The sequence below is a fragment of the Lampris incognitus genome, chromosome 8, assembly GCF_029633865.1.
Source record: "Lampris incognitus isolate fLamInc1 chromosome 8, fLamInc1.hap2, whole genome shotgun sequence".
Lineage (NCBI taxonomy): Eukaryota > Metazoa > Chordata > Actinopteri > Lampriformes > Lampridae > Lampris > Lampris incognitus.
The window spans coordinates 10,016,248-10,035,835 of NC_079218.1; the positions used below are offsets into that span (position 1 = coordinate 10,016,248).

The 19,588-nt window shown below is 44.9% G+C and overlaps 1 protein-coding gene across 1 annotated transcript; it reads right to left on the reverse strand.

Annotated features, from left to right (window-relative positions):
- Nucleotides 1–203: 203 nt before the first annotated feature.
- Nucleotides 204–17,002, reverse strand: LOC130117075 (solute carrier family 46 member 3-like). The gene is made up of 8 exons (XM_056285223.1): nt 16,893–17,002; nt 12,807–13,002; nt 11,494–11,785; nt 10,910–11,307; nt 3,065–3,308; nt 2,712–2,795; nt 1,650–1,806; nt 204–267 (listed from the first exon to the last, which is right to left on the reverse strand). The coding sequence occupies exons 1-8, from the start codon at nt 17,000–17,002 to the stop codon at nt 204–206; spliced, it is 1,545 nt and encodes a 514-aa protein (XP_056141198.1).
- Nucleotides 17,003–19,588: the final 2,586 nt, after the last annotated feature.

The window sequence follows — 19,588 nt, forward strand, 5'->3', positions numbered from 1 at the left end:
AAGCAGTTACACACCTGATTCTAATGGTCAACCAATAATTGTTGCTAAGGACCTTGATTTGTAGACTCAGGTGTGTAACTGCTTGGTTGGAACAAAGACCTGCATCCACACCAGCCCTTTCTGGATCATGTTGCCCATTCCTGGTAGGTAGACTGCCACTGAGGCAGGTTTGGCATCTTTCTGCTGCTGGCTGCATCTGTAATTCACTCCTCAGCTGTGAGTTTGCTCATATCCTCAACCACATCCAGAGGGAAGAGCATTAAAACTCTGAGGGTGACATTAAACACAAACAAAGCTCAGTTAATTTCTACCACACCATATATATATATATATATATATATATATACACTACCGTTCAAAAGTTTGGGATCACCCAAACAATTTTGTGTTTTCCATGAAAAGTCACACTTATTCACCACCATATGTTGTGAAATGAATAGAAAATAGAGTCAAGACATTGACAAGGTTAGAAATAATGATTTGTATTTGAAATAAGATTTTTTTTACATCAAACTTTGCTTTCGTCAAAGAATCCTCCATTTGCAGCAATTACAGCATTGCAGACCTTTGGCATTCTAGCTGTTAATTTGTTGAGGTAATCTGGAGAAATTGCACCCCACGCTTCCAGAAGCAGCTCCCACAAGTTGGATTGGTTGGATGGGCACTTCTTTGAGCAGATTGAGTTTCTGGAGCATCACATTTGTGGGGTCAATTAAACGCTCAAAATGGCCAGAAAAAGAGACCTTTCATCTGAAACTCGACAGTCTATTCTTGTTCTTAGAAATGAAGGCTATTCCATGCGAGAAATTGCTAAGAAATTGAAGATTTCCTACACCAGTGTGTACTACTCCCTTCAGAGGACAGCACAAACAGGCTCTAACCAGAGTAGAAAAAGAAGTGGGAGGCCGCGTTGCACAACTGAGCAAGAAGATAAGTACATTAGAGTCTCTAGTTTGAGAAACAGACGCCTCACAGGTCCCCAACTGGCATCTTCATTAAATAGTACCTGTTAGAGCCTGTTTGTGCTGTCCTCTGAAGGGAGTAGTACACACCGGTGTAGGAAATCTTCAATTTCTTAGCAATTTCTCGCATGGAATAGCCTTCATTTCTAAGAACAAGAATAGACTGTCGAGTTTCAGATGAAAGTTCTCTTTTTCTGGCCATTTTGAGCGTTTAATTGACCCCACAAATGTGATGCTCCAGAAACTCAATCTGCTCAAAGAAGTGCCCATCCAACCAATCCAACTTGTGGGAGCTGCTTCTGGAAGCGTGGGGTGCAATTTCTCCAGATTACCTCAACAAATTAACAGCTAGAATGCCAAAGGTCTGCAATGCTGTAATTGCTGCAAATGGAGGATTCTTTGACGAAAGCAAAGTTTGATGTAAAAAAAATCTTATTTCAAATACAAATCATTATTTCTAACCTTGTCAATGTCTTGACTCTATTTTCTATTCATTTCACAACATATGGTGGTGAATAAGTGTGACTTTTCATGGAAAACACGAAATTGTTTGGGTGATCCCAAACTTTTGAACAGTAGTGTATATATTAGATTTATGGAACTAATTAGCAATTAGCAACGACTTGTTTCAAATGTTACAGTAAGCTTCTAATTCTGTCCAATGAGAGTGGTTTTGAGCCGACTCACCCAATCAGAACGGCTGAAATTATGGACAGGAACGAGGCCAGCAGGAAGATGAACCCGGAGAACCAGGCAACGGTGGCAGCATACGTGCTGCTGAACATCATCTGTGCCAGGTTGGCACTCAACAAGTCTACAAATGCAATGCATGCAAACACTGCACCTACAGAGAAGTGAGATGGAAATACTGATAGGTCAACTCGAGCGTCCGGGTGGTGTGGCAGTCTATTCCGTTGCCTACCAACACGGGGATCGCCGGTTCGAATCCCCGTGTTATCTCCGGCTTGGTTGGGTGTCCCCAACGACACAAGTAGCTGTGTCTGCGGGTGGGAAGCTGGATGTGGGTATGTGTCCTGGTCACTGCACTAGCGCCTTCCTCTGGTCGGTTGGGGCGCCTGTTCAGGGGGGAGGGGGAACTGGGGGGAATAGCATGATCCTCCCATGCGCTACGTCCCGCTGGCGAAACTCCTGTCAGGTGAAAAGAAGCGGCTGGCAACTCCACATATATCGGAGGAGACGTGGTAGTTTGCAGCCCTCATTGGACCAGCAGAGGGGGTGGAGCAGTAACCAGGACAGCTCAGAAGAGTGGAGTAATTGGCCAGATCCCAGATAGCATCTGGATGTGGGCCACTTCAGGCAATGATGCGGCACTGATGGCCTTCTTCTGATCCTGACAAAATGGATGTGAGCCTGAAGTGGCCCACACGTACAATAGCAAATATGGCCCAAATACGCCAAATCAAATGTGGGCCTTTTTTGGCAAAGATGCGGTGCTCTCGGCAACATGTAATCTGGATGTGACCCTGAAGTGGCCCATGTGGTAAATGGTGAATATGGCCCAAATATCACAAAACAAATATAGGCCACCTTTGGCAAATATGTGGCACATAAAGCGTTGCTATGGTTTGGTTCTGGCCCAGATCTGGCAAACAGGAGTGGACCACCCAAGTGCCATCATTCCACGCGGTATGTGGGCTGGATGAAAGTGTCGGTGTGGAAGAATAGGTCAACTCTGCACTGATGTACACTGGTGTAAGTATGGTTGCCGTGATGTAAGAATAACCTTACCTTGTTCAGAGGACAGTACTACCTTTGACATCATAGACCTGAGAACAGCGCTGGGTGCGGCAGACAGCATCAGAGGAATCCTCACTGCAGGGCACACCAGTAAATTAACAGAGCATCGCAAGCTAGATGTTTGCATAACAGCATAAATGAACATTGTTTTGCAAAAACATACAGTATATGCCAGCATACGCAAACACTTGCACACCCGTAGATGAAGTTGAGTTTATTTGTAGCTATAGCTCTACCGTAGTCCCAGAGCAATTTGCATTACCACAGAGAAAGACACTGAAGACGACAACTGACAACATCCTTATCTATTCTAGACCCTCAATCCACATTCAGCACATGCTCACCCAGGAGCATGAGGAGCGTGGTCTTTGCGACTGCAGCCATCAGCAGGCCTACGCTGATAGACAGCAGTCCCAGCAGGACAATATGATGTTCTCCGAGACAGCGGGAAAGGAAGAAGACGCCTGCAAAGCTGGTCAGACAGGTGAGTGAGGTCAGCAGTGAGCCATAGCTAACCAACACCTCACTCCAGCACAGAGGCTCATTTAGCTCATAGAGGGTAACCATAAACGCACCACGCTGGGACATCTGAAAGAGCGGGAAGAAGAGGGAAGGTTGAGTTGAACAATTTATGCCCCTATAAAAGGCTGTACAGAATCAAGGCTATGTATTACATACCGCTGACACACACACATATACATACATAGACGAGAAAAAGGCTGAAAAAATAAAAACATCCTTGAGCTCTGGTCAAGCTGGAGGACAAACTGATTGTTGCTTTGTGCTTCTTCCTGCTGATATATAATGCAACAATAATATGGAACAACAAGCCTGGAAGGTGGTCATCAAGGCGGTGGGCGATTCATATTGTAGCGAATTCGGGGGACAACGCAACCACGGGACCCGAATTCGCCACAATATGTTCCGTAAATTCACCTTAAAAATGTCGACTTTGTCATCGCTATTCCAGCTACAAGAATTATCACACTATTTGAGATCAACCTAGAAACAGCCAACGTGTTCAATTCCCGGCATTTTCTTGAAGCCAGCGGCTCAGCACTACGCTCCTGCCTTTTTTCTCCTTGCGTCACCGGAACTGCCACGTCAGGTGGCTTCCGTGTTCAAGAGCCAATCGGGTTGTAGGTTATTTTGAGCCAAGATGGCGGCGCCCGACTCGACCCGTCTCCGCTCTTTTCACAGTAAGCAAGCTTCAAAATGTGCATTGTATTTTACCTGAAACTCCCTCGTACATAATACATAATCTAAATGCATCGCGGTTAATAAATTGAACTACAACAATTTAAAATGTGACAGTTCAAAAGTAATAATCGGCCAGGCCAGTTTTCTAAGGTCTGAGAAGAGATGACAAAACTCTACCTCGCGCCCGCGGGCAAAGCGATGTGACGGTGTCTTCCGGTTTAGTGTCAGTGCCTCAGGTCACGAACTGCTTCAGGCTGCCGTTCGTTTGCTTTGTTTCAAATTGTTGTTTGGCTCACCGTAAATTTCGGTTTCATATCACAATGTTTCTTAGCAGACCAGAATCTGTAGCCTTCTGACCTCAGTGATCAGAATTTCAGTGGAGGAATTTGACGGTCTTACGGGATGAACACAAACAGACAGCTCGGTGGACAGACTGAGGACATAAAATGGGGCGACAGCTGTGTCAGTGGACCATACGCCCATTTCACGCCGTGGCCATCTTGGATTGAAAAATAACCAAGCGGTGGGAACTTAGTCACGCCCCCTTCTTACTTCGTTGAAAACACTGCTGGAAGCAACATGTCGTACTGCTGTGTACCATCCTAAATTCAACTGACACATTAAGATGCCATATGGCTAAATGTTTACTCCTCCTGCTATTATTGCAACAGACATTATGTACATGTAGGCCTACTGTATGCATTGAGCTGCAGAGGTTGCACCATGTACAGCCAGTTAATAATATTGGGGTGACCAGTTTCACTGTGACTAAAACATTAGAAGGGAGACAGAAGTTTGACGTTGAAAAATGTTTGCTCCTGTTTGTAGTCGCATTGGTGACTTAATAGCGGAAGAAGATGAAGAGGAACATGAAGAGGAACATGAGGGAGATAGGTGAGTTGTTACTGTCAGTACAATACAATTTTTCAAACATGTAGATTACTGCATTGTATAATATATATATATATATATATATATATATATATTCACTAATCTTTCAATAGTGGATAGCTCTGTTCTGACACATCATCTTGATAACAGGAAAATGTGTGGATTGATATTGCTTCCCACATGTATGACATATCCTCATGTGTCCAGTGAGGTTTGGGCGACTCTACCTGATCATGACTACGACGTGAAGCCCCTTTCTGTGGAAGACCAGCTTGACGCAGTAAAGAAACGCATCACTTTCCTGGAGGACGAAAATAAAAAGCTGAAAAGTGAGCATTTTGGTCTAGAACGCTTCCAGTGTGCGCCCAATCTGATCAGGTTTTACACTGGTTTTAAGGATTACCACACCCTCAAAGCACTCTTCCTAGTTTTACAGCCTACTGCAGAGTCCATGGTGCGATGGACTCAAATGCAAAGGAACAGCCATAACCTAGAACACATTTCTGTGTCTGGCTTCCATGCAGAGCATTTATCGCTGATTGATCAGTTTTTCCTGTTCTTGTGCCGTGTGAGGCAGGGCTTTTTTGCTCTGGATTTATCTGTACGATTCAATGTGTCGCCGGCCACAGTCAGCAGGAACTGTACGACGTGGGCCAACTATTTGCTCTTTATGTTAGGGACCCTCCCAATATGGCCTAGTAGAGCAGCAGTAGATGAGCTAATGCCACCAGTATTCAGGGAATTCTACCCAAACACAAGAGTGATACTAGACTGCACAGAGATCCGCATCGAGACAGCTAGTTCGAAGGTTTTGAACACCACGACATACTCCCATTATAAAAGTAACACTACACTGAAATCCCTAATTGGGATCACTCCCTCAGGGTTAGTGAGCCTGGTAAGTAATCTATACACAAGATGTATTTCTGATAAGGAGATAACTAAGAGGTCAGGTGTTCTGGACCTCTTAGAGTCAGGTGATGAGGTCATGGCCGATAAGGGCTTCCTTATCAAAGACCTGCTCGATGAAATAAATGTAAAACTTGCCATCCCTGCATTTTTAGGCTCAAGTGGACAGTTCAGCTGTGATGAGCTCACAGACACACAGAGTATTGCTGGCTTGAGAATACACGTCAATAAGACGCATAAAGGAGTACCACATTTTTGATGGAGTCATAGCCCTTTCACTAAGTGGAACAGTCAACCAACTGTGGACTGTGTGTGCTCTCCTAACAAATGTTCAGGGACCACTGTTTTAAACCTTTGTTAAATCCAGCTGACAAGAAAATAGTGCACACAGACCTTAGATAGATTGAAACATATTTAACTTCATTTCAGTACAGTCCCATTTTTTAGCCCACACCTTGAGATGAGCAATCACTATCTCAGTTTAGTAAACAATTGATGATTTGAGTTGGTAGCCAGTTCCTGTTTATTGCTACAACAGAATGACGGTTGACCGAACATATTTTAGTTTAAAATGAACCAACAGTTTTGTTAAAGTTAAAGGACAAAGAATGAAAATATTGTAGATGGGGCAGTCTAATGTATAAATATTGAATGTACAGTATAACAATGAAATGTATCTTATTTTTTATTTTATTGTGATTAAACAGCTTCTTTGAATACAGCCCTGTGTGTGTGTCTCTCCTCACTGGCACAGGAGAGGCAGAAAGTACTCGAAGAAGAAAAGATCGAGCTTAGTTTGCATATTGGGGTAAATGACGGTAGGTGCTCGAGGTTGGTAGTCCAAACCATGTTTATTGCTGCTGCTGCTGCTGCTGCTGGCCCCAGCTGCGTTGAGTTCCGATTGAGTAAGAAGGGGGCGTGGCTAAGTTCCCACCACTTGGTTTTTTTTTAAATCCAAGATGGCCGCGGCGTGAAACGGGCGTATTGCCTTTGCTGTGGTCCTCTGGTTTATCTACCAGTTGGACGGCGGTCTGTTGGGAGTCGTGGAGACTGGCACGTCTAGTGGCCAGAGGAGGTATTACAGCCTACTATTGCATGACGTACTATACAGTGGCTTCAGGAAAAGAGACTTGCTGGATCTTTGCTCTGATCAGTGACAGTTTTATATATATATATATATATATATATATATTATATCTTGCTGTGTCATTGAACAAAGGTACTTGGGCATGTAAGCGTTTGAGACTGCGCCCCTATCAGCTTCAGAAAGAATCCCCCTAGTCCTGTACCAACCAGCATTAAAGGTGCTGACATTGAGCTTGTGGACAGCTACAAATACCTGGGGGTTGTTCTCGACAACAAATTGTGCTTTGAAACTCGTGCTTTTTGTCTCACGCTTGTTGCTTCCACGTCAAAGAAGGTCCAACAAAGACTTTTTTCCCTGAGGAAAATGTGTACATTTAATGTCTCCTCCCAGAAGATGACTCTCTTTTATAGAAGTTTTATTGAAACGGCTTTAATGTACTGTATCGTTACGTGGTTTGGTAACTTGACCCTGGCCAATAAAAAAAAAAGGCTTGTTAGACTCATCAGATGGGCTAGTAAGGTTTCAGGGAGACGTCAAGTCCAGCTTACTGACCTTTATAACAGGAAGGTGTTCAGAAAGGCTATTTCCCTTCCGGAGTGCCAAGGTCACCCCCCCCCCCTTCGGCCAGAGTTTGAGCTGTTACCCTCAGGTCGTGGGTTGAGGATGCCCTGTATTAGGACTAAGAGACACGAGGCCTCCTTTGTCCCCACTGCCATTCAGTTGTTAAATAGTAGATAGTGTTCTTCTGTTGTCTGAAGGTCGGTAGTTTCCATGGTCTGCATATTTGAACTCCTTTGGTTCTCCTTGTGTCCTGTTGTTTTTTGTTGTCCATCAGTGATGTGTCAGTTCTGCCTTGGTGTTTGCATGTTTTGTTTGTGTGAGAGTTTTATATATACTGGCTGCAAACTGATGTCCCTGTAAGGGACAATGAGGATACTTTGACGTTTACTATCAGCTCAAACAACAGGGCCGCAATGTTGGCAGATTTATTACAAGGAAGCGCGGATATGATCATGTTCGTGAAGAAATGTTGACATCTCACCCAGTACAGATGTCTTTCATTGAAACAGAGCCATATAACGTTGTTTCTCACTTAACGATCCAGTCCAAAGAAAATCATATTTTCCTATAAAACCAACCTGCTTCTGGTATTAAATTGTGTCATTTGTACCCTGATTTGATTGGACAACAAAAGAATTTCCCCCAGTCTGTCAGCTGGTCTGTTTTCAAATAGCTGCCTACCAACATCATGTGAGTTCGTGAACTAGAGAGCTAGCTAACTATCAGTAGTCTTTGGCCATCCGGGTGGCGTGGCGTGGCGTGGCGGTCTATTCCGTTGTCTACCAACACGGGGATCACCGGTTCGAACCCCCGTGTTACCTCCGGCTTGGTCGGGCGTCCCTGCTGACACAATTGGCCGTGTCTGCAGGGTGGGAAGCCGGATGTGGGTATGTGTCCTGGTCGCTGCACTAGCGCGTCCTCTGGTCGGTCGGGGCGCCTGTTCGGAGGGGGAGGAGGACCGGGGGGAATAGCGTGATCCTCCCACGCGCGATGCCCCCCTGGGGAAACTCTTCACTGTCAGGTGAAAAGAAGCGGCTGGTGACTCCACATGTATCGGAGGAGATGTGGTAGTCTGCAGCCCTCCCCGGATCGGCAGAGGGGGTGTAACAGCGAGTGGGGTGGGGTAATTAGCCGAGTACAGTTGGGGGGGGGGGGGGGGACGATCAGTCTTGTGAGCTCAGGGCCACGCCCCCTCAGCGTCGTAGAAATTGGGTATGCCGAGAGAGTGTACTAAAAAAAGTTATAACAAATCAAATTATATTTCTGTAAACTACTAATAAGACCCGTTAGTCCCTAGCTAGCGGGTCTGACCCTTTAGCCGAGCGGTTAGTGATGTCGCCTTGTGGTGCAGTACACGCCGTATGGAATCCCGCACCGGGCAAGAAAATAACCGGTTACATTTCTAAAGCTGAAAAAAGATGACACTCCTTATATTAATATTTAATAGTAAAACTTGTTTGACCGAATTAAAATCCTAGGACTGGATCTTCTTTAACTTTGAAGACATTTTGTTAGAGGTTTTCTTAAAATACAACTAAGAATTTTTTTTCCCCCAAAGACCAAAACAGTAAAAAAAACAGGTCTTAAGTGCTGCATAAAACGCCATCCATATAATTTCCCAAGTTGGACATTAATTCCATTAGGGGGCAAAAATCTCGCTGACACCGGGATGAGGATAATATCATTCTCTTTGTGAACACCTATTAGCTCTCCACTTCAAGTCCCCAGCCTCCTTACTCAGTACTGGAGAGCCATTCAGGCTGGTGTGCAGAGAGCAAGCGAGCGAGAGAGAGAGAGAGAGATACACATTTGCCTCGTGCACCCTTCAACCGTTCCAAAAAATAAGCATGTGTGTTTGATCATTTTAACTGTCATGTCTGATCAGACAGTGTGTGTGGTTAACATGTTACTATGTGTTGCATGGTTAACATGTTACTATGTGTTGTATGGATAACATGTTACTATGTGTTGTATGGATAACATGTTACTATGTGTTGTATGGATAACATGTTACTATGTGTTGTATGGATAACATGTTACTATGTGTTGTATGGATAACATGTTACTATGTGTTGTATGGTTAACATGTTACTATGTGTTGTATGGTTAACATGTTACTATGTGTTGTATGGATAACATGTTACTATGTGTTGTATGGATAACATGTTACTATGTGTTGTATGGATAACATGTTACTATGTGTTGCATGGTTAACATGTTACTATGTGTTGTATGGATAAGATGTTACTATGTGTTGTATGGATAACATGTTACTCGGTGTTGTATGGTTAACATGTTACTATGTGTTGCATGGTTAACATGTTACTCGGTGTTGTATGGTTAACATGTTACTATGTGTTGCATGGTTAACATGTTACTATGTGTTGTATGGATAACATGTTACTGTGTGTTGTATGGATAACATGTTACTGTGTGTTGTATGGATAACATGTTACTGTGTGTTGTATGGATAACATGTTACTGTGTGTTGTATGGATAACATGTTACTGTGTGTTGCATGGTTAACATGTTACTGTGTGTTGCATGGTTAACATGTTACTGTGTGTTGCATGGTTAACATGTTACTGTGTGTTGCATGGTTAACATGTTACTGTGTGTTGCATGGTTAACATGTTACTGTGTGTTGCATGGATAACATGTTACTGTGTGTTGCATGGATAACATGTTACTGTGTGTTGCATGGTTAACATGTTACTGTGTGTTGCATGGTTAACATGTTACTGTGTGTTGCATGGTTAACATGTTACTGTGTGTTGCATGGTTAACATGTTACTGTGTGTTGTATGGTTAACATGTTACTGTGTGTTGCATGGTTAACATGTTACTATGTGTTGCATGGATAACATGTTACTATGTGTTGCATGGATAACATGTTACTATGTGTTGCATGGTTAACATGTTACTATGTGTTGCATGGTTAACATGTTACTATGTGTTGCATGGATAACATGTTACTATGTGTTGCATGGATAACATGTTACTATGTGTTGCATGGATAACATGTTACTGTGTGTTGCATGGTTAACATGTTACTATGTGTTGCATGGTTAACATGTTACTATGTGTTGCATGGTTAACATGTTACTGTGTGTTGCATGGTTAACATGTTACTATATGTTGCATGGTTAACATGTTACTATGTGTTGCATGGTTAACATGTTACTATGTGTTGCATGGTTAACATGTTACTATGTGTTGTATGGGTAACATGTTACTGTGTGATGTGTGCAAGTGTATCACATGTATGTGCAAGTGTTTCAGATGTGTGCACAAGCGCATTGTTCGCACGCAAGTGTTTCAATGATTACACCCCAGGCAGCCTCCCATAATACCAAATAAACTGACAGGCACATACACGAGGTCTGTACACACACACACACACACACACACACACACACACACACACACACACACACACACACACACACACATTATTAACCATCAGAAAATCCATTTTTCATGCGTTCTAAATTAGCAAAGGAGGATGATGAAGGTGATGTAGTGGGGGTCTCTGACTTACGGTGTGCAATGCGAAGGCTGCCAGCATCATCCCCAGAACAGTGTTTCTCCTGCGGGAACCCGACACAAATATCAGATATACTTTCTGCAGATGACCAATCATCACCCGGAGTTTAGATATAGAGGAGGGGTCAGCCTCTGTTGAAATGCGCGTCGATGAGGTGGAGGAGGAGGAGGAGGAGGATGATGTTGGACATGGGGACGCTGCAGTGTTCAGGGTCTCTCGTAGGACAAAGAGCACGTAGCCCAGGTTCAGAAGGAGCAGCAGGGCCGCGGTGAGGAAGGGCCAGGTGAACCCTGCGGTGCGGATGAAGTATCCGGTGCAAAGAGACGACAGGCCCGAGAACAGCCCCGGGATAATTTCCAGTCCAGCCATTCGTACCGTCCGAATCCTGGCGTATTTACTGTTACTTTGACTCCTACCGGTGTCCTCCTCTCCAACTATACCTCCCTCACACACCTCCACTTCATGATTGCCATTCTTTCTGGAGTCCCTCTCCCTCTTTCCACCATCATGTACCTCAGGGAGGTTACCGCTCACAGATCCACCCTCAAAAATTGTCCAGTTGCCACTCCTTTCACCTGCTTCGCACCAGTCGGCCATGTATAAAAAGCAGGCCCCCAACAAGGTTTCCATACCCCCGAAAAACCCGGTGACAACAGCGGTTCCAAGCACGAAGTTCAGGTCGAGAGAGAGGTAACTGGTGAGAAAGCAGGTCAAGAGCAAAAACAAGCCTCCAACCACAGGGGGCAATATGGCGGCCTTTCTGCCCCAGAAGTCGCTGTAATTCACCAGGAGAAGGGAGGGCAGCAGGCCCGGGAAAAAAACTAGTAGGTAGTAGTACAGGAAAAAAAGAGACGTTTCCCTTTGAACCTCCTGGAGAGAGAATGCAAAGAAAAAGGAGGAGAGGACAACACAAAGCAGATGCGGTCAGAAAGGGAGTAGATGGGGTGTGTGCAGAGGTCAGGGTTTTCATCTGAGTACTTCTGGTGGACAGCAAAGTACTTATGATGCCATGTTTAAGAAGCCAACTGAGGCTCGTCACAATGAGCTGTTTGGTAATGGAAAGTATAATAATATAGGGGCGTCCGGGTGGCGTGGCGGTCTATTCCGTTGCCTACCAACATGGGGATCACTGGTTCGAGTCCCCGTGTTGCCTCCGGCTTGGTCGGGCGTCCCTACAGACACATTTGGCTGTATCTGCGGGTGGGAAGCCGGATGTGGGTATGTGTCCTGGTTGCTGCACTAGCGCCTCCTCTGGTCGGTCGCCTGTTTGGGGACTGGGGGGGGCTAGCGTGATCCTCCCACGTGCTATATCCCCCACGTGATTTTTTTCCGTACCCGTTTTCCGGGAACTCTGCCTCTGATTGGCTAGTAGTCGTTGAGAGAGCGTTCACCTGGATTCCGGGAAGACCCGCCCCTACTCTATCTCTGATTGGCTAACCCTATCCCTAACCCCACCCTAACCTTAACCAACCTAATCAACGGAGGCAACGAGTACTAGCCAATCAGAGGCAGAGTTCCCGGAAAACGGGTACGGAAAAAAATCACGCATATCCCCCTGGTGACACTCCTCACTGTCAGGTGAAAAGAAGCGGCTGGCGACTCCACATGTATCAGAGAAGGCATGTGGTAGTCTGCAGCCCTCCCCGGATCGGCAGAGGGGGTGGAGCAGAGACCGGGACGGCTCATTAAATAGGGTAATTGGCCAAGTACAATCGGTGAGGAAAAGGGGGGGGGGTATAATAATATAATCTTTCAGACCTCATTTTGTGGTGAATTTTTGGTCCTAGATCCCAGTTATTGTTAATTTAGCCAATTGAATTGTGTATCGCAATATGCAGTATCTGAACGTAGTCCTGATACGTGGTAATCTTGAATGTCCGTGCGTCCTTACCTGAAATGTGAGCGTCAGGTTTGTTGAGCTGTCTGCACAGTACATGTTGTCCACCTCCACGGGGTATGGAGCACCGCTGACCTGCAGCCACAGTCTCCTGTACACATACTGCTGCAGCAGCATGAAGCCCATCGACATGCTGAAGATGTAGAGCGCGAAAACCGGCTCTACCAGGTACACGCTGCCCGTGAAGGACCTCGGGGGAAGTAGAGACACAAGGTAAAGCTGTGAGCTTTGCAAACACGAGGACTTCTTCATGTCTTCATGTAAGGTTTCATCCTGTGCGGCGAAGCATAGCTGTACATATATCTATAGCTCTATCTATATTCGAAACCCCCCACGCTGACAAAGAAACAACAACTGTGTAAATACGCCATGCGGCGATTTAGGTTCATTCTCACTTCGACTTCAGAAATCCTGACGCACCGACTTCTGAGGCAGGTTTCATGTTTATGCATGAGGCCCAAAGTACAACACCCATCCATCCATTATCCCAACCGCTTATCCTGCTCTCAGGGTCGCGGGGATGCTGGAGCCTATCCCAGCAGTCACTGGGCGGCAGGTGGGGAGACACCCCGGACAGGCCGCCAGGCCATCACAGGACCGGCATACACACACATTCATACCTAGGGGCAGTTTAGTGCGGCCGATTCACCTGACCTACATGTCTTTGGACTGTGGGAGGAAACCGGAGCACCCGGAGGAAACCTACGCAGATACGGGGAGAACATGCTAACTCCGCACAGAGGATGACCTGGGACGACCCCCGAGGTTGGACTACCCCGGGGCTCGAACCCAGGACCTTCTTGCTGTTAGGCGACCGCGCTAACCACGCCAAAGTACAACCGCCAATGTAAAATGACACAACTGACACATGGTAGCTAGTACCAACAGATCTGAATTGGCTTTTAATTTGCTATGTGAGGTTTTTTTTTACAAAGTGCAACAGCCTATGTAAAAAACTATGTAAAAAGCTCACATAGCAAATGAAAAGCCAATTCAGATCCGTTGCTACTCGCTACCAGGTGGTTTTGTGTCATTGTCAATTGCCCCATGAAGTATGCAGAAGGGGAGAAAGACAGGTGATTTGGTCATATCCCTGTCGACCTGCCATACGAGGCTCATGAGCCAGATAAACAGAGATAACTATCATGCCATACTCCCCAGGTGGATGCCTTAGGGTCTGGTTTACCCTTCACGAGTAAAACCCAACAGTCCTGTTTGAATCGTATTGATTAAGGTGCATTCGTGTCTGATGGCTCAAAGCGTCACGCGTTTGCTGCGTTGGCATGTTCCCGGACCAGTTACATAAACCTAAATTAACAAACATTTGCATATTGTCACTGCTGTTGCCAAGCACGCGGCATTTACCGCGGCCAGGCCGGTACATACAGAACTAATCCCACCTTTGGCTCAGCTTGCTCAAAAGCACGTTTGTGTGTTAAGATTATATTTTTGGAAAAGCAACTCTGTGAGCATTTAAAAGCAAAAAAGATCATAACACAGTTTTTCAGCTGTTTTTGTGAACCTGGGCATCTGTTTCCTATTGCAAGAAGGGGAATATCCAGGGGTTTTAATTGTAATTTTCATAAAGAGCTTTGCTTCATGCATATAATGATGCATTCAGAATCTTGCTCAAGCCTCCGAGACGGACGAGTGCAGGTCATGTGTTTGTGACTGGTAATGTCCCCACTTTTCGCGCTGTGTTGAGGGATTTTATATACAAACGTATGTGTCGATTAATTGATTCCAAGATTTTAATAATAATACTGTTAACCGAGCCTACACAAAGGCACACCAGGTCCTCCTCTTGTTTCTGGAAACACTGGAACAAATTTCTGTAGCTTTTAATCATCGTGGGCCTGTGAACTGCTCTTTCAGCTGTGTTTTTGTGATGTCCTGTGTTGTGTTTTTAAAAAAATATGGACTATAAAGTAGTCTGTATTAAAAAAATACTATAAAGTAAGATTTGATTTGTAGTGATACTACCAGTTATGAATCTTAGCTTTGCAAGAATTCACAAAAGATGTTGTCTAATCATTAAGTATCTGTCTATCTATCTATTTATCTACAGTGCCTCTGGAAAGTATTCACACCCCTTCACTTTCCCCACATTTTGTTATGTTACAGCCTTATTCCAAAATGGATTAAATTCATTTTTTTCCCTCATCAATCTACACACAATACCCCATAATGTAGTAGAAGTAGAAATAGTAGAAATTTTTGCAAATTTATTAAAAATAAAAAACTGAAATATTGCATGTACATAAGTATTCACACCCTTTGCTATGACACTCAAAATTGAGCTCAGGTTCATCCTGTTTCCACTGATCATCCTTGAGATGTTTCTACATCTTGATTGGAGTCCACCCGTAGTAAATTCAATGGATCGGACATGATTTAGAAAGGCACACACCTGTCTATATAAGGTCCCACTGTTGACAGTGCATGTCAGAGCAGAAACCAAGCCATGAAGTCAAAGGAATTGTCTGTGGACCTCCGAGACAGGATTGTATCGAGGCACAGATCTGGGGAAGGGTACAAAAAATTTTCTACAGCTTTGAAGGTCCTGAAGAGCCCAGTGGTCTCCATCATTCGTAAATGGAAGATGTTTGGATCCACCAGGACTCTTCCTAGAGCTGGCCGCCCAGCCAAACTGAACAATCGGGGGAGAAGGGCCTTGGTCAGGGAGGTGACCAAGAACCCGATGGTCACTCTGACAGAGCTCCAGCGTTCCTCTGTGGAGATGGGAGAACCTTCCAGAAGGACAACCATCTCTGCAGCACTCCACCGATCAGGCCTTTATGGTAGAGTGGCCAGACGGAAGCCTCTGCTCAGTAAAAGGCACATGACAGCCCGCTTGGAGTTTGCCAGAAAGCACCTAAAGGACTCTCAGACCATGAGAAACAAGATTCTCTGGTCTGATGAAACCAAGATTGTACTCTTTGGCCTGAATGTCAAACATCACGTCTGGAGGAAACCAGGCACCTCTCATCACCTTGCTAATACCATCCCTACAGTGAAGCATGGTGGTGGCAGCATCATGCTGTGGGGATGTTCTTCAGTGGCAGGAACTGGGAGACTAGTCAGGATCGAGGGAAAGATGAATGGAGCAAAGTACAGAGAGATCCTTCATGTAAACCTGCTCCAGAGCGCTCAGGACCTCAGACTGGGGCGAAGGTTTACCTTTCAACATGACAACGACCCTAAGCATACAGCCAAGACAACGAAGGAGTGGCTTCGGGACAAGTCTGTGAATGTCCTTGAGTGGCCCAGCCAGAGCCCCGACCTGAACCCCATTGAACATCTCTGGAAAGAGCTGAAAATAAGCTGGGCAGCGACGCTCCCCATCTAACCTTACAGAGCTCGAGAGGATCTGCAGAGAAGAATGGGAGAAATACCCCAAATATAGGTGTGCCAAGCTTGAAGCTTCATACCCAGGAAGACTTGAGGCTGTAATCGCTGTCAAGGGGGCCTCAACCAAGTACTGAGTAAAGGGTGTGAATACTTATGTACATGCAATATTTCATTTTTTTATTATTAATAAATTTGCAAAAAATTTCTACAAAACCTTTTTCACTTTGTCATTATGGGGTATTGTGTGTAGATTGATGAGAAAAAAATGAATTTAATCCATTTTGGAATAAGGCTGTAACATAACAAAATGTGGGGAAAGTGAAGGGGTGTGACTACTTTCCGGATGCACTGTATCTATCTATCTATCTATCTATCTATCTATCTATCTATCTATCTATCTATCTATCTATCTATCTATCTATCTGTCTATCTGTCTGTCTGTCTGTCTGCCTGCCTGCCTGCCTGCCTGCCTGCCTGCCTGCCTGCCTGCCTGCCTGCCTGCCTGCCTGCCTGCCTGCCTGCCTGCCTGCCTGCACAGGTCTCCGTCAGTAGCCACACTGTTAACTTCCGTTTGATGAACAATCTATCGTCCTGTCACTCACACGCACGTGCACGCCCGACAAATGCGACTGCGTTGAACAAATGTGCAGCACTCTTAAGCGGAAGGGGTGAACGGGAAAAGCCGTCCCGTATGCGGAGGATAAAGGAAAATAGAACAACCGAATTTACCTTGAAAGGCAGTTGCACCTCCACCAACGCATCATCGCTGACTCCTCCACCTCCTGCCGGGGACATGTGCACCACACCTGGAGGCCGCTGCCTGCGATGGCGCCGCCCATCCGGTGCCCTGAGGCGAACCCTCGTCTCCATCCTGGAGGTTTTCCACGACTCTTGTCGTTTCAAGTAAACAAACATCTCGTCAGTGGCCCAGAGCTGACATGACGTTTGTTACAGGGCGGTGCTGCCTTGCGTGATCCTGTCGTCAAAACACATCGATTTACAGAGGTTTGTGTGAAAGGTTAACGCCAGTCCTGCCAGCCGAGACTGCTCCTGCCAGATGAGACTGCTCCTGCCAGATGAGACTGCTTTTACTCTGAATTCGTTTTGCGTTAGAGGGATGTATTGTTTGGAGTCTTTGATAACAATGCAGAAAATGCAAAAAAAATAATATTTTTTTTCTTTTCTTATTAGATTCAATTATTCTCCCAGCAAAATGTCACACTCGTAAAATGACAGTACAGCGTACAAAGGAAGTACCTTCTAATACTGAAATAGTTGTGAAAACTGATATGTGTTTTCTGTTTAAGATGATGAATTTTAGTCGGCCTATCTCTGCCATGTTTCTGCCCCCTCCCCCCTCCTATTTTTTAAAAATCTTATTCCGCTTACTTTTGTATGTTCAAACGTCAGTGGCGCCCCCAAGGGGTGGCCAGGGGTGGCCACGGCCACCCTGATACTATCCCTGCCCCCCCCCCCGCTGGCCCCCCAGCCATGAGTCGCATTATGCAGAATATGCTTCTGATTATGCAGAATATGCTTCATCTGATATTTTGCATTAGGTGCTGTTCATTTAAATCAATAATGTATATTTTTCTCAACTCTCATATTGACAGTTTTCAACTAGGCTATACAGTATACTACAACAGCAGCATAGAATTCCCGAAATTCAGTCATGGCTTTTGGTTTTGGTGTGCCACCCCGAGATTTTCAGTGGCCCCATTTGGCCTCCCCGATGAAACATTTCTGGGGGCGCCACTGCCAAACGTCCTTCAACAAGAAATAATGGAGGATAGAAATAGTCCATGGGCGAGACGATATTTCGGTACACTCAAGGTGGCAAAACTTACTTATAATTTTTGAAAGGATCCATGTCTGTAGATGATATTTTGGTATGATAACCATTCCTGAGTGGCAGCTGTATCACAGTTATCAGCTCATGAAGTTAACCACCCCCTAAAGTAAATTGCATTTTAGACGCTGGTGCATATCCTGGTTTAGCCTCATGGTCAGGACATTTTTCAATGTTCTATAATATTGTCTTTGGTATCATTTTAAAGGGGACCTTCTTAGCTTTCATTCAAGCCCTGTTGTGGATATTTCTCACAAATATAGAGGTCACTTGAGCTCTTCAACCCGTCAATAACACACATCTTTCTGCAATTTTCGCCTAAACTATATACTTTCTTTTAGCCCTGTGGCATCTAGGAATATCAGGGACACAAAACACAAAAACTGGAATACTCACAGGACTGTAAAGATTCAGGAAATGTATAATATACCCATACTATTTCATTGTGTGAGGTGATTGTGAGCCTTAAATGAGAACTAGACCAAAGCCAGTTAGGTCACAAACTGGTCTCTATACATTTGTTTAAATACACAATCAAAATACATGATAAAAAGGAATACCATAGTGAGGTAATGAACTATTTTAATATTTTAAACAACATTGACATTTACATATACTTAGTCAATGATACATGTAATCCCATATCATTAGTGGGTATATGTAATGGTAATGGGTAGGGTAATGGGTATATGTGAATATGGTTACATTATTGTTATCAAGCTCTGGGTAACCAAGTCCAGAATCAACATCCTGTGCATCAATAGACTACTACCACAGTAATACCATCAGAATCATCACACTGTCATTCATCAAACTGCTCGTTTCTCTCATCATCTGACTCCCCAAGTTCAAAGTCCAGTTCTGGACCATCCTGCTGTTTTTGGTTACTGCAGGTCTGTAACCTGCACATGTCTGCATGGAAGTCCATTTGACAGGCACATGCAGCTTGGCATTTTGCATGAATGCACACACTTGCATGTTAGCATTTCCAAGACCACATCTGGTGCAGGTGGGGAGCGCATCCAGTAAATGGCCAGCTTGCCTTCATCGTCTGTCCATCCATACTCAGTAGGGCTTGGCACCACAGGGTTAGCCTGCAGACAGCACTTCCATATTGCTGCCTGATAGTTGGCTCGTTGAACATGCATAAAGAGACAGTCTCTACATGGTGGCAGCTGGCTGGACTCAACCTCTCCCCTTTTGGTGCAGAAGAGCTGGTAACGCAGTTTGTTCACCTCAGCAGTGCTGCTACTAGCAACATACATCCGACAGGTGAACTGCTCAATTTTCTGGAACAGCTCATCACTCACATTCCATGTCTGTCCCAGTTGACTAAAAGTCTCTTGGCAGGAAGTGTGCTTTCTCACTATCTTCAGGGCATTCAACTTCCCTCGACCAGCGAATGCACTGACAGTGTCGCAGCCTGTGAAGGCATGTAAGCCAATTAGGCTGTAACAGATGCTGTCTCCAAGTGAACTTGCCAGTTTGGTGATGTCGACAAACCGTGTGCGGTTCTGAGTCCCACACTTCTGGTAGATGGGACAGGTGATGTCCTTCTGGAAGCCAAGACAAAGCA